Here is a 16,292-nt window from a genome sequence, read left to right on the forward strand (position 1 = left end):
GACAGCAGGGATCAGTGAAGGGTAATACATGTTGTCTTGACGTTTAGACTTTATATATTTCCAGAATGGTTTGTTGTTTTTGTTCTCCAGCCCTTCTATGATGGTTTGATTTATATATTTCCATTCTGCTTTCCTTATTTGGCGTTTGCATTCTTTTTGTATGTTTCTGTAGTTTTCCCACTTCCCAGTTTTCTTAGCCTTGGTGTATAGGCGCTGTTTCCTTTTCAAGATCTTCTTTATTGAGTGGTTAATCCATTGTTACTGTTTCTCCCGCTCATTTGTTTAGATGGGATGAATTTATCAATGTTTCTGGTGAGTTCATTTTTGAATATATCCCAGAGTTCTTGTATGTGGGTACCTTCATTGAATAGGTCTTGGATTCTGTGCGACAGTTTTCCAGTTCTTTTTGCAGGTTGGTCTTGTCAGCTTTCCCATATATGTATCTTTTTCGTGGTTTTTGATGTTGGTAGTGAGGTTTTGTGTCCGAGTCAGTGACAACATGCAGTTATGTCCCTTGAACACTTTAAATCGTGTAAGCGCTGAACCTCCTAAAATGTTAGTGTTTTTTTTGTAATTTTGCACATTGAAAGAACATGATACGATGATCACTAAGTTTTTTCAGCTTTAAAGTAGGCCAATATAAACATTAAGACATCAAAAAATGTAGCTTAAAAGAAAGCCGGATAAAACTTTCGGTATCCGTTTTGTAATTAGTCTTCACGAAAAGAAATTCGTACGATAAAATGCAAAAAAAATACGAGTTTAATCTCTGAAATTAATTAAGAATACATGTAAATCTTAAATGAATTCTATTCTCCTTAACACCCAGTAATATCAGTATAAATCATTTACTTCATGTCAGCAGTCCCGCAGTAAAGAAGACTATGGCCGCTAGTGCGGGAACACAAATTTTGAAATACGCTGTACACAAGTGGTCGAGTTTCTCATACAACTATGTACCAGAGTAAGATTTTGTTGCTGACAGACTCTATCGAAATTATTGTTTTCTTATTCTGTTGTAGCTCCATTCTGTCTAAGATATGTATTGAAAATAATTCTACAAACCAACTAGATATTCTAAAAAAAAATCAGCATTTTGCGTCATTGATTGAGGAATATCACCAACAGCAGTACTAGCCAAGTGACTTTTTCTCAATGACCTGTGATATAGAGAGAAAACAAACTCGCACAATAAGCATGATTTTAAGAAAACAAAGTGATGTTTGCATTGATATTGATAATTTGGCTAATTTAACTACTAGGCCTACAGTGATTCTTTAAAGGCGGTCGCCTTTAAAGAATCACTGTACTGTAGGCCTAGTAGTTAAATAGTTGTTTAAAAAACTTTCTAAATACAATATCTGTTTTGTGTCATTTCAGGAATGTTTACGTAGACAGCCCAAGTGATCAATCGTCCCGATGGTCGTCCGATTCTAACCACCCACCACAGGTAAATGTATATATAGTTATGAAAAAAAGTGTTCAGACATCGTTTGTGGCATAGCCCGACTTTCCTCTGGCCCTAACAGCAGACTTATACATTTTGACATATAGATGTCGGGTGTGGGGCCAGAGTGCACTACTATATATTTGAAAACGTGGAATTCTCCTACACCATTTGGTATCGGAGAGTTATGAGGTGCTGACAACAAAATCTACTACTCTGCATTAAAGCCATTTTGGTCTCTGCAGAGTATAACATATAGATAGATAGACTATGACAACACATACCTCACATATATCTATAAATGGAATATTCATCAACAGCTGCTGCTAAATTCAGTCAGTAGAGTCCTCGATTTTCAAACGTTCAAAAGTTTTCCACCTGAACGAATGCCTTTTTTGTAGGTCATGGGGTGACTTATCAACAAACCGCACTAATACGGACCGAAAGCGGAATATATTATTGTTGTTTAGAAGATTTCCGAACCCTGTCTTTTTGTTGATTAGTCACTCCCCGATACTAAACGGTGTAGGAGAATTCCACGTTTTCATATAGCAGTGCGCTCTGGCCCCACACCAGACATCTATGTGTCAAAATGTCTAAGTCTTGTGTTAGCTTTAGCACCAAAGTAAACTCGAGCTTTTTGTGGCAGTGGTGGCATTTTATGCACAGATACACAGATTTTATTCTGACTATAGGAATGTTTACATTTCCTCTGCCCTCAGCTGTGTTATGATAATAAAATTTTAACCTACATTTGTCAGATTGGGCACAACGGCTAATATGGGTAATAAGTCTACATTTTGGTAACAGTTACCCATTTGAGTTAATTGACAAAAAGATTGATAAACATTTCTAGTTATTTTCTTAAACATTGATTATTTTGTTGCGGTATAATTGACTCTGAATTAATTCTAATTCATTTATGTCCTTTTTACTAAATATGGAAGTTGATTTTGTGATGTGCATAGTATGTCCAACAACAGATTTTTAACACATTGTGTTTAATAATTGTTTTTCAGTTCTTGACGTTAAAACTAGAGAGACCTTCTGTTGTAAAATCTATTACCTTTGGTAAATATGAAAAGACGCATGTGTGTAATTTAAAGAAGTTCAAGGTGTTTGGTGGCCTGACTGACGATCATGTGGTGGAGCTATTGGAGAGGTAAGTTTCACATGTTTATCACAGATGGTAAGAGTGATGTACATAATTTTCATACAACTCACTGGAATAGCATATGATAATAGTTCTTGATATGTTTGGTTGTAATTATACAGAGCTGGCAACTTTTTCGATTTAGGCGTAAATATTACGATTTCGATATATCTGAATTATGCCTGTGCAAAAAAATGATTTTTTTCTGTTTTGTTTGTTAGCTTTGCTGTAATCCAGTAACTAGGTTTGTTTTGATTATTGTAATAAAAAATGTTGTGATCAAGGCAATTTTTATTAACAGCAAGTTTTACCATTAACTCATCTTTCAGATATACTTTTATGAAATAAAATGTGACACTTTGCCTTTTCAGTGGCTTGAAGAACGATCACTTGTCTGAGCAGTTCCTTCTAAAATGTGAAATTGAAGACCATTATTTCCCCTGCAGATTTATCAAAATAGGTAAATATTCCAAATAAAATCAAGTTCATGTAAATACTACAAAGAGAACTATCATTTTTTGGTCACCTGAGCTTTAGCTCAAGTGACCTATTGCTGTCCCTCGTCGTCTGTTAACATTTTCAATTTAAGCTGTAATACTGTCAAAGAGATTTCAATGATTCTTTATTGGAATGTTACTGACATCTCACTGACCAAGTGTTGTTATTTTTTGGGTCGATCAGAAATCCAATATGGCCACCATTTTGAAAAACTATTTCAAACTTAAAGTAAAGTTCTACTGGGCCGATATAACTGAAACTTGATTGACTCATGGTCCTGACAAAGTGTTGTTATTTGGGTCGATCAGAAATCCAATATGGCCGCCACGGCCACTATTTTGAAAATAACTATTTCAAACTTCAAAGTCCTGTTCTACTTGGCCAATTGAACTGAAACTTGGTAGGAATGGGCCATTTAATTGAAACTCAGTCTAGGAATGATCAACTCATGGTCATGACAAACTTAACTTAACGTTATACTTAACTATTTTTTACTCAAATTGGTAGGGATGTTTGACATCATTATTTCCATTTCATATTTCAACAACAACAAAAACAAATACTGTAATACTTGTTCTATTTGGTAAAATGGATGGACTACAAGAGAAACAGTTGCAATCATCAGACTGCAGTATCATGCAATGTCTTCAATTTAAGAAGATTATTAACTAAATCATTGTCAACATTTCTCTTAGATATTTAGTTCATCTGTTAATCAGTCACTGTTCAAGGCAAGAGGTGATTTTTTTAACCTAATACAACATATATAATTCAGTATTTGATAGGAAATTTGAAGATTTAAGCCCATAGTCAAAATGAAAAAAATGTGAATAATCTCAATAATCAAAAACCTTTGTTATACAGGATTTTGGGGTTAGTTCTTGACCCAGAGGCTCAAAGAGTTCTCTGCAAAGAATAGTTTTGCTATGAAAACACTCCTGGTCAGTGCTGGGCTTAATATAATCGAAGGGCTGAAAGCCTGGTTAGACAATGAACTCAGAAATGGTAGTTCTATACATTACACCTATTTGATAATAAGTCCTATCCAGTTTATATATGTGGTAAAACTACATTTGTATTTCATTCTGACTGTACTGTGCACATTGAAAATGTAGAATACTCATTTTTATTTTCCAGAAAATGTAAAAATTGAAGGAATTTAAACACTTTATTTTATACCTTTGATAAAAAGTTGTGTCTGTGTGTTCCTTTACAGTCCCAATACAAGCGTGGGGTCCTAATTTCAACTTTAGTATTTGGTACATCGAGTTACAGGGCACTGACAACTGGGATGTAGTCAAACCCTGTATTAACTGGTTTAATTCTGTAAGTATACTTTTACAGCTATCAACATTGGCGGAGGTCAATCTCAGAAACAGATAACCAGATTATGTTCTGATATTAGTAAGTAAATGTTAATTTGAATGTAGTTATATATCTAAAAAGAAATATCCAAGCCATACAATTTGAACATTAGAAATGAATGTTAAAAGTTTTAATCAAATATGTAAAAAGTTGTGAAAAATAAACAATTACATTTTTTTTTTTTTAATGGAGCATGAGGACTTGTATGTTACTTTGGAAAGGACATTTTCATGACACTTTATAAAAAAAATGACTGAATTTAAGCCTGCAGTTTTTGATATTACTTGATTCAAACTTCTTATTGTGTATTTTAGTATAGAGAAAAAGAAGCAATCCGCTTATGTCTGAAACATTTCCGACAGCGACAATTCATTGAAGCATATGATGCCCTACAAAAAAAGACGAAGGTTGAACTGGAGCATCCCATACTGACAGAGCTCCATGATAAATTGGTGAGGTTTGTGTGTGTAGCAGGTTCATAACATTGTTGAAGGTTGTATTGGAGCATCCCATACTGACAGAGCTCCATGATAAATTGGTGAGGTTTGTGTGTGTAGCAGGTTCGTAACATTGTTGAAGGTTGTATTGAGATTATTTTTGTGAAGGGAAAACAAAATTCTTGCTATTGCACTAAACTTTGGATTGATTTGTTAAAGGAAATGTTTTGTAAGTGAGATTAACAGTACATATAAAATATCATGGGAAGGTTGTAAAGGTTCAGTGACAACTATTTACTCTACCGTCACTTCATCTGACCAGAAAATCTTTAGCTTTCAATGTAGTGAATTTCTTCACACTTACAGACAACACTTTTGAGATATTTTACAGTGAAAAAAATATCATTTTCATCAAGTTTCATCAACAAAATGTGATAAAATGATGACTATTTATCTACAGGTGAAGCAGGGTGACTTTGATAGCTGTGAATCTTTAGTATGGAGAGCATGTCAAGGTACAAACTTTTAACATGGTACAAATAACGGTATGGGTCTACTTTTACCATATGAAGTTCCATACCGTTAAGTAATTTGTTACCTCTGACCAGCACTGTCATATTGCGTAGACTGTGGTAGTCATCCATAAGAATACAATTTATAATGATCTTATTAAAGAAGACTATCGTACATATGATCTAGTATTTTAAGATACAACAGCAAGATATATATTGACTGTAAAATAATCCAAATTTCTGATACTGTGAAATCACTAATTTTTGTGGAGCATTCAGGTTTTGTTTATTTCGTGGGTACTCTACAACATCTACGACATCTACTAATTCATAGGTCCACAAAGTAGTTAAAGTTTGGCATAAAGCTATTCTCTTTATGAGAAGGTCCTCTTAACACGCCAATTTATTTACCCACAAAATTGTCATTTTGTGGGGAAAATACAAAAATTGGGCCCCATCAAAATATAAAGTTTCACAGTATTTTCATTTTTTTACAGAGAAACTGTTTGACCAGTACATAGGTCTGCTAGACTACAAACCAAAATGGACATCGATAGAGCCAATGACCAAGGGTATGGGTTTGTTCATCATCATGATATACTGTGATTATGTTAATATGATTTACTGGGTAAATCCTATCAAAGATTCATTGTCACAGTTTTCACATATACATGTAATGCATGTTCAGTATTTAGCTCATACATTATAGAAAGGAAACTAAGATATATTTTTAGGTCACCTGGGCTTTGCTCAAGTAACCTATTCTAATTGCTTTCCGTCCGTTGTCGTGCGTAAACTTTTTACATTTTCAATTTCTTCTCAAGAACCAGTGGATGGATTTTTTCAAACTTGGTCAGAATCATCCTTGGTATATGAGGCTACAAAATTGTAAAATTGGGATTCCTACCCCAACCCCTGGGGCCAGGGCTGGGCGCCCAAAGGGAAAATTAACCAATATTTCAAAAATCTTCTTCTCCAGACTCAAAGGTACTACAGTGATTTTCTCTGCACGAAAAGAAAGATCATCAGGGGCTTTATTTAAATTGTAAATTTCAGAACCCCCGAGGTATCCGTTCTCCCTTGGGGAGGGGGTAAAGTTTACTATAGTTAATATATGGAAATAACACTTTTGGGTATATTTTGACAACTTTCTGTAGGAAATTATTTTTACTAGGTGAGAATTATCCTTCGAGGAAGATGGTTTCAAATTGTAAAATTGAGATTCCTACCCCAACCCTAGGGGCCAGGGTGGGGCCCCAAAGGGAAAATAAACCAATATTTCAATAATCTCTTCTCCAGACTCAGAGGTACTACGACTCAGAGGTACTACATTCATTTCAGTGCATAAAAAGAAAGATCATCAGGGGCTTTATCTAAATTGTAAATTTCAGGACCCCTGAGCTATCCGTTGTCTTTTGGGAGGGGGTAAAGTTTACTATAGTTTATATAGGGAAATAACCCCTTTTGGGTATATTTTATCCATTTTCAGCAGAAAATTACTCAAACTTAGTCAGAATCATCTTTGGTGAATGAGAGTATTACATTGTAAAATTAGGATCCCTGCCCGATCCCCAGGGGCTAGGGCGGAGCCCCAAAGGGAACATTTACCAATATTTTCAAATTCTTATCCTTTGATGACATCACAAGTATTGTATTTCACTTAGTTTACATGCTGATTTCCACATCACATCTAAACAATGAAATAAAGCTACCAGTACCTATGATATAACCAGCTAAGGCCCTTGGGCCTCTTTGTTAAGATAAGACAAAGAAAATTAAGATTTGTCCATACTGTTATTCACAAGAATAGGATACTGTTGACTCCTGTTTTGCATTTTTGACCAGGTGGGGACTTGGTGACAGAAAACCGGCCAGGGATGAGAGGCGGACACCAGATGTGTGTAGACATCCTTGCAGGTACATTTAATACTAAGGCTACATTCGCGTATCCCGGTTGAAACGGTAAGTGTGTCGCAGAAATTTTCCACAATAAACGAATGCAATTGGACCGTTCTATAAGCAGAGCTAAAATGCATAGTTTTGGAGAATAAAAAAAAAATGTATCAAGAATATTATGTCCTTCTCTCACCCATCCACTGAATTACATAATGTATCTAAAAACTACATGTGGCTTGACAAGAAAGAAATAACGCAAACTGGCAATAGTCAGCATTTTAGTTTCGGCCCCCTCAATCTACACGTGCCGAATTTTCCTGAGGTCAGCCTCGGTTCAGATCTGTACCTGTTGTTTTCTGTACAGGTTCAACCGTTTCAACCGGATACGCGAATGTACCCTAATTAGGGCCCCGTATCGGAGATACGGGTGCCCTATAGTAATCACTCTGTCTGTCTGTCTGTCTGTCCGTCCGTCCACAAATTTAGTTCTTGGCTGATAACTTTGGTATTTATTGACCGATGTACATGAAACTTGGTCAAGATGTTTAGTTCACAAAAATACACATTAAGGTAAAAAGTCAAGGTCAAAGGTCAAGGTCATTAGGTTCAAAGGTCAAGGTCAAAATTTACATCTTTTCACTGATGAACATTTTGTTATGACATTATGAAGCAAAGTTGATCAGAATTAAACAAGGAGTCAACTGACCAAAGGTCAAGGTCATCGGGTCAGGGGTCAAGGTCAAATTGTGTAGCTTTTCACTGGTGAACATTTCGCTATGACATTATGGAGCAAAGTTGTTCGAAATTAAACAAAGAGACACACTGAGGTAAAAAGTCGAGGTCAAAGGACAAGGTCATTAGGTTCAAAGGTCAAGGTCAAATTTTACATCTTTTCACTGATGAACATTTTGTTATGACATTATGAAGCAAAGTTGATCAGAATTAAACAAGGAGTCAACTGACCAAAGGTCAAGGTCATTGGGTCAAAGGTCAAGGTTAAATTTTGTATCTTTTCACTGGTGAACATTTCGCTATGACACTTTGAAGCAATGTAGCTCAGATTAAACAAGGAGTCAATTGACCAAAGGTCAAGGTCACTGGGTCAAAGGTGAAGGTTAAATTTTGTATCTTTTCCTTGATGAACATTTTGTTATGACATTATGAAGCAATGTTGTTCAGAACTTAACACAGAGTCAACTGACCTTAGGTCCAGGTTACGGGTTTCAAAGGGTCAAGGTCAAGTTTTGTATTTTCACTGATGAACATTTTTTTATGATATTAAGGAGCAAAGTTGGTCGGAATTAAAGAATAAGTCAACTGACCAAAGATCAGGGTCACTGGGTTAATGGTCAAGGTCATTTGGGTCCAAAGGTCAAAGACAAAGTGGATCTCTGACTTTGACCCTGGCTCTTGATGGAGGAGGTATATAAGGTTAAATAAAACAAATCAAAGCTAACAAATGAGTATTGCACCGATATTTACATTTCTGTTAGCCCAGCAAATATGGAGGTGGAAGGAAACAAGACTCACATCATAGTACATGTAAAATGTATATTTTGCTTCCTTGCGATTCTTTTTGAAGTCCACATATCAAACGTCAAGCTCAGCTATATAAGCAGATTGCTTCTTGATGATTATGGGGGATATATTGCCACAAGACGGGGCCCTTACTGACCTGTCAGTGTTCTACTTCATCTAGGCATGAGTACCAGGAAATAAGTTTTCAACTGAGTTGTCAGCCAGATAATTATAACTGGGACTGAAATAGTTCCTACCCTCTAACATTAAATACAGTCGAACCTCGTTATCTCGAACTCGTATAACTCGGAGACCCCGTTTAACTCGGAAGTATTTCATCGGTCCCGGCCAAAACTCTTCTAAATCTTAGTAATAAAAACTCTGATAAATCGAACTCTGAAAACTCGAAAAACTTGGATATTCCGAAGTGAAGCATCGGACCGATGTTTCACATCGGGATATCCAACAACATAAATCCTACATAAATCCTACCTCCAAGTTTCTTCAGATTCACAAGTCTATCATATATTCTTTAATTATTTGATACATATTTGACGCAGTGCTACGGTTCTAAATGAGCAGCTTACGCTCGGTCATAATTACTTCGATTAAACTTATGGCATTAAAATGTGTTTGACTGTAAAAATACTTTGTACAAATAAAGAAACAAACTTCATCAATGTTGATTAACAACAATAAGTACTTACTGCGAGCGCGTAAACAATTTGAATGGCACTTTATTTACACCAAAGCTGCAGACACATTCTAACCAGAAAATGGATCACAGTGTGCGGTTATGCGTAAATAAGCTCCACAGTAAAAATCACAACCTAGGCCTGGTTCGTTGGTTTATGTTTTTACAGGAGCTTGTATGGCACTGATAATTAATTGAGAGATTATAGGAACAATACGATAATTATTGTTGACTACATCGTGTTGAGGAGATGTCAAGTGTCATTGGGGTCTATAAATGTGAATGTTTCCTGATTAACTCATACCCATTTCGGAATGTCGAAATCAACTGAGCAATCCAACGTGTACTCTCCAATACAGTGATTTGTATAAAGACTTGCGCAATTGAAATTTCTATCAGCATAGCACGAGGTCAGAGACAGAATGTGTGTTTATTGTAGCATTAATTAATTAATTAATATGATAATGAATAAGTTGTTATTTTTTATTTTATATAGTTATCTTTTTGTCATTTATGGACTGTTTAAATACGTTGATTGTCAGAGAAATCGATGACATATATAGCCTCATATTGGACCAAACACTTTACCAAGCTTTATGCCAACCATAGGAACTCGCTTAACTCAAAAACTTGGATAACTCGAAGTTTCCCAACTATCCCGTCGACTTCGAGATAACGAGGTTTGACTGTACTTCTGTTTCTTAGCAACACTTATTTAAATCAGGTTATCTGTCTGTCTTTCTGAATTGTTCTGGATAGAGCATCCTATAATTTTCATTTGGGTTTTGGAAAAGTTCATAGATGTATTCACAACAATCCAAAGTTGTGCTGTACAGCTTATTGTTATCCCGCTTCTCTGATTTCTATTTCTATTTTCCAAAGTACTGCGACAGATATTTATGAAACTTGTACACTATTCTGGTAGCAGTAGGTAGTTGAATGATTGTGATTTAGCTTTCATTAGGGCACCTGAGACGAGCTTTATCAAAATTGTGAATTTCATTACCCCCGGGCTACACGTTTGTCCCTTGGGAGGGGGTGAAATTTACTATAGTTTATAAAGGAAAATGATACTTTTGTGTATGTTTTGTTCGTTTTCAATTGGAAATAATTCAAACAGGATTTAAATTATAAACCTGAGATGACAGTTTGACCCTATGAAAATTTTGAGCCTTGCCCAACTCAAGAGACTGAGGGGCAGGGCCCAAAAGGGTCAAATTGGCTTAAATTTCATTAATCTAGTTAATTTTAGCCCATCCCCAGGGGTGAACGTGGAGCCCATGGATAACGAAATTCACAATTCTGACCAAGCACCTCAAGATCCTTCCATGTATGAAGAGTATTTGATTCCAGCGTAACTGGTTCTGAAGAAAACTTCATGCTCCTCTTGCTGAGGTGAAATTTACTGGAGCTTCTGTAGGAAAATTAGTTCATTTTCAGTTTGTAATTCAAAACCGGTTGGAATTACATTGTATATATGCATGAGATGATGGTAGATACTATGAACATTTGAAGGGGCTGAAGGGTGGGGCCCAGGTTGAGGAGTTGGAGGTGCAAAAATTTCTCTGACCCAGACATGCTAGAATCAAATACTCTCCAGTTTTAAATCTGCATGCTAGACATTGGGTAATTAAGGCAGTTCTGGGTTTTTTTTTAATATAATCTAATTTTCTGTTTTAAATTAACCTGTGGCTTACAGTTCTAATTCTAATTTTACATAATCTTATTTTGATTGTCAAGATGTTTCATTTTTGTACTTTTACCCAATTGCTTTGATTGGCTGCTATTTATAGAGATGTTGTATCTATTTGGTGGATGGGATGGAAGTCAGGACTTATCAGATCTTTGGGCGTACCATATTCCCTCTCGGACGTGGACCTGCATCTGTAAAAATACCGAAGAGGAGGTAGGATCTTAGACCCAATCTCTGTTTTTAGTTCACCCGATTCCATGTAACAGTGATCTTATGTCAGTGTGTGGTATCTGTCCATCAGAAAAAGGTTCACAGTGAGGTATATTGTGAATGAAACTTCTGCATGATTGCTTGGCATAAATATCCACCGGTTGATTATTTTGATATTGTAGGGAGGTCCCTCAGCAAGGTCGTGTCACAAGATGTGCCTTGATCATGAAAGGAAACAGATATTCATACTGGGGCGATATTTAGACTCGACCGTACGCACATCAGACAACCTAAAGGTATGGTATAATTTTGGACGCTTTTGGAGAACTGCATGTGTATACGACTATATAGTGAAAGTGCTTGTCACCTTGGCCTCCCCTTTGGTACTACTTAATCCCTTACGAAGGGACCATAGTGCAAATAGGCAAATATAAATCGTCAGACACCCTGACAGGAACAAGTTTATGCTTAATGATTAAGGCTATTTCAATCTAATTGGTTGAATTGTTTCCATGCGATAATTGTCCTTAACATAGTTTGATTTACCAAGTTTAGTATGCAGATCCCTATTCTAGAACATACAACATAAGTACTAGAGTAGGTTTACATCCAGTCAAACAAACAGCCTTAACAATGAACCACAGTTTATAACAATATGACTCTCAGTTCTCTCAATATAAACTAAATGGGACCTGTTTAAAGCATTTACTGAAAGTTTCAATGTGTTGCCCTAAATTAATTTGGTTTCTGACTTCTTTACTGATGCGGTTGACATTTTCTGTTTCAGAGTGATTTCTACATGTACGACATAGGGTCAGCCAAGTGGACTATAATTACAGAGGACACTCAAGCGATGGGAGGACCCAAGTTAATCTTTGATCATCAGATGGTCATGGATATTGAAAGGCGCACACTCTTTGTGTTTGGAGGTCGTGTACTCACAAGGTAAATCAGCACTTAAATTTTATCACTGAATTTAAGAAATAAAACAGTGAAATTTTAACATGATGTTCAGTGGTTCTGCTGTGAAATACTTCCTTGACTTCCATCTGGTATCCTGACCTTAAAGAAGTACTATCCTGAATAAAAGTCACTTGTTCTGGCTTCATTCCAAATGCCAGCGAAGCAACATCATCTCGCAAAGCACAGTTCTGACTTTGATATAGGGAATAATTTTACAAATTGATTTCATGTCAAGCATTATTCAGGCCATGATGTAGAGCCTGATCACTATTCGGATTATTATGATGCTATTCAACAACTTCACTCATGTCAGACTTTAATTTGACCCCGATTCATTACCACTTACAGTACAGGTGATAGTGGAGAGCGGAGCAGTGAGCCTGAGTTCAGCGGACTATATGCATACCATGTTCCTACCAACACATGGAAACAAGTGATGACTGATTGTGCAGAGCTTCGGTCACGCATCGGACACTCAATGCTTTTTCATCCAGTGAGTTGTCCTTTATCTAGCTTATTCCAGGGTTCTTATGATCTGTGTGACTACCTGGGTACCTCTAAAATATTTACATTTACACTTGTTCTCCCATCACAACGCGAGGTACAGTATTCCGGGGAGAAATTTTGCTGCAGTTTAATTTTAGCCTTTATTACCCTCTGTAAATTATCTTGACTTTATAGAGTATATAAGTAAACAGCATAATAGACATAGTAATAAAATGTGAAGGGCAAAATTCACTCTGGGCAGAATTTTATTTCATAGGCGAAGGGCGAAAGTTTGACTGAGCGAAAAAATTCCCAGTAGCAGGCTATTAGCCAGCCACCCGTCTGCCTGTCTTTTGGACGGGCATTTTTCTTAAAAAAAGGCCCATTTAGACAGGCAACTTCTGACTATATATCCTTACTATTTTACTTAATTTTCGACAGGCAGTTTTGTCAAAATGGGCTAAATATCAGCGTTTTGGACAGGTAGGTTTGAAATCCTAGCTAAAAGCCTGCCTAGTAGACAGTGTAAACAAGCATAACTTAGCTAGTCTCTTAAAATATAAATATAGGTGATGTATGTTACGCCAATGGTGTTGGGGTATGTATCTCATATCACATCCTGTATGAGAGTAACCTGATTATTTTCATATCATATAAAATTGACAGCATTCTGTTGAAAAACTTCCAAATAATACCTGTGTATTATGACTTTCTTTTAAATCTGTTCAGTATGGTGAATCCTATACTGTGTCATGTTAGGCAAGTTTCACTGTAGATAAAAAATATAGATTTTACAGTTTGTGGTTTTCTTTTTCTCATGTACCTTTTTGTGTAGAATGTTTCCTGTGAGATAACAATCACACGAGAGTGTATGGAATCTGGTCGTAATCTTAAGCTTGTTCACATGTGTACCAATCTACAGCGTTAGAGCCTGTGTTTGAATATTAATTCATTGCTGTTTCATTCCTATTTCAATCTCGGTGATTGAAATACATTCAAGTTATATTAGCATTGTAAGTTTAATTTAAGTCCTGCAGCGATAAAATTGATCTGTTCTGTTTTGTTTTCAGAAAAGGAGAGTGTTGTACGTGTTTGCCGGTCAGAGAGCAAAAGAATATCTAAATGACTTTTTCTCATATAACGTTGATACGGGGCAAATCGAGATGATCGCAGACGGAAGTAAGAAGGAGACAAATTCAGTAGGGGGTATGCACTCTTGTCCTAACCCCCTCAATATTCTCTGGGATGAAATGTCTGCTCATTATCATCCTGCGCTGAAAGAGTTCATCAAAAAAAGTGGTGAGGGAGACGGAGGCATTCTGGCTCGTTGTTGGTGTTTGGAGTTTATAAAGTTTGTTTGTTCTTCAAAAGTTTTCACTTCCATTGTTCGGTTTGAAACTACAAGGTATACTTGTTAAATCCATTCAAAGTTCAAAAAGTCTTCATTATCATAAGATTTTACTGTGTATATAATTTTGGGATATGGCCATGTTTTATATGACGACTCATGTTTTGGTGTTGGTGAAAGTTTTTAGAAACTGTCTATCTCATTTGAAAATTCATTGAATCTTTGCTGCATTTCAATTGAATTTGTTATTCCAGACTCACAAAATAAGTTTTCAAGCACTGTTTGTGTTCCAAACAAACTCAGCATTTATTATTAAAACTAAATGGATCAATCTCATTCAAAATGTTATTCCAAGGTATTGTCAATTAACAGGTATATTGCCATTCAAAAAAGGAACCCTCTTGTGAAAAGTTTAAACTTGTTTTGATATAACTTAAAAAACATTTTTCACCAGGAAAACAGTTTGTAGCACACTTTCTAAATGCTTCGATTTTATTTATATCAAAGTTTTGTTATTCTTATTCCTCTTTTCTCCTGAATATCAAAAATCTGTTGTATTTGTAAAAGGAATCAATGTCACATTCTTACTAGTAGTGTTTGTGAAAGGAATCAATGTCACATTCTTACTAGTAGTGTTTGTAAAAGGAATCAATGTCACATTCTTACTAGTAATGTTTGTTAAAGGAATCAATGTCACATTCTTACTAGTAGCGTTTGTTAAAGGAATCAATGTCACATTCTTACTTGTAGTGTTTGTTAAAGGAATCAATGTCACATTCTTGCTAGTAGTGTTTGTAAAAGGAATCAATGTCACATTCTTACTTGTAGTGTTTGTTAAAGGACTCAATGTCACATTCTTACTAGTAGTGTTTGTAAAAGGAATCAATGTCACATTCTTACTAGTAATGTTTGTTAAAGTAATCAATGTCACATTCTTACTAGTAGTGTTTGTGAAAGGAATCAATGTCACATTCTTACTAGTAGTGGTTGTTAAAGGAATCAATGTCACATTCTTACTAGTAGCGTTTGTTAAAGGAATCAATGTCACATTCTTACTTGTAGTGTTTGTTAAAGGAATCAATGTCACATTCGTACTAGTAGTCTTTGTTAAAGGAAGCAATGTCACATTCTTACTAGTAGTGTTTGTTAAATGAATCAATGTCACATTCTTACTAGTAGTGTTTGTAAAAGGAATCAATGTCACATTCTTACTAGTAATGTTTGTTAAAGGAATCAATGTCACATTCTTACTTGTAGTGTTTGTTAAAGGAATCAATGTCACATTCTTGCTAGTAGTGTTTGTAAAAGGAATCAATGTCACATTCTTACTTGTAGTGTTTGTTAAAGGAATCAATGTCACATTCGTACTAGTAGTCTTTGTTAAAGGAAGCAATGTCACATTCTTACTAGTAGTGTTTGTTAAATGAATCAATGTCACATTCTTACTAGTAGTGTTTGTAAAAGGAATCAATGTCACATTCTTACTTGTAGTGTTTGTTAAAGGACTCAATGTCACATTCTTACTAGTAGTGTTTGTAAAAGGAATCAATGTCACATTCTTACTTGTAGTGTTTGTTAAAGGAATCAATGTCACATTCTTGCTAGTAGTGTTTGTAAAAGGAATCAATGTCACATTCTTACTAGTAGTGGTTGTTAAAGGAATCAATGTCACATTCTTACTAGTAGCGTTTGTTAAAGGAATCAATGTCACATTCTTACTTGTAGTGTTTGTTAAAGGACTCAATGTCACATTCTTACTAGTAGTGTTTGTAAAAGGAATCAATGTCACATTCTTACTAGTAATGTTTGTTAAAGGAATCAATGTCACATTCTTACTTGTAGTGTTTGTTAAAGGACTCAATGTCACATTCTTACTAGTAGTGTTTGTAAAAGGAATCAATGTCACATTCTTACTTGTAGTGTTTGTTAAAGGACTCAATGTCACATTCTTACTAGTAGTGTTTGTAAAAGGAATCAATGTCACATTCTTACTAGTAATGTTTGTTAAAGGAATCAATGTCACATTCTTACTTGTAGTGTTTGTTAAAGGAATCAATGTCACATTCTTACTA

At 35.5% G+C, this 16,292-nt stretch overlaps 1 protein-coding gene across 1 annotated transcript in view; it reads left to right on the forward strand.

Annotated features, from left to right (window-relative positions):
- The first annotated feature begins 873 nt into the window (after nt 1-873).
- LOC110442854 (muskelin-like) overlaps nt 874-16,292 on the forward strand; it is a 34,444-nt gene continuing 19,025 nt past the window's right edge. The window contains exons 1-14 of the mRNA XM_021486684.1: nt 874-964; nt 1,381-1,450; nt 2,467-2,609; nt 2,972-3,060; nt 4,315-4,424; nt 4,778-4,915; nt 5,361-5,415; nt 5,910-5,984; nt 7,258-7,329; nt 11,314-11,426; nt 11,606-11,719; nt 12,211-12,368; nt 12,735-12,879; nt 13,943-14,078. Coding sequence (XP_021342359.1) covers nt 885-964; nt 1,381-1,450; nt 2,467-2,609; nt 2,972-3,060; nt 4,315-4,424; nt 4,778-4,915; nt 5,361-5,415; nt 5,910-5,984; nt 7,258-7,329; nt 11,314-11,426; nt 11,606-11,719; nt 12,211-12,368; nt 12,735-12,879; nt 13,943-14,078 — 1,498 coding nt within the window. The 5' untranslated portion in view covers nt 874-884. The remainder of the gene's footprint in view (nt 965-1,380; nt 1,451-2,466; nt 2,610-2,971; nt 3,061-4,314; nt 4,425-4,777; nt 4,916-5,360; nt 5,416-5,909; nt 5,985-7,257; nt 7,330-11,313; nt 11,427-11,605; nt 11,720-12,210; nt 12,369-12,734; nt 12,880-13,942; nt 14,079-16,292) is intronic.

The sequence above is a fragment of the Mizuhopecten yessoensis genome, unplaced genomic scaffold, assembly GCF_002113885.1.
Source record: "Mizuhopecten yessoensis strain PY_sf001 unplaced genomic scaffold, ASM211388v2 scaffold716305, whole genome shotgun sequence".
NCBI lineage: Eukaryota > Metazoa > Mollusca > Bivalvia > Pectinida > Pectinidae > Mizuhopecten > Mizuhopecten yessoensis.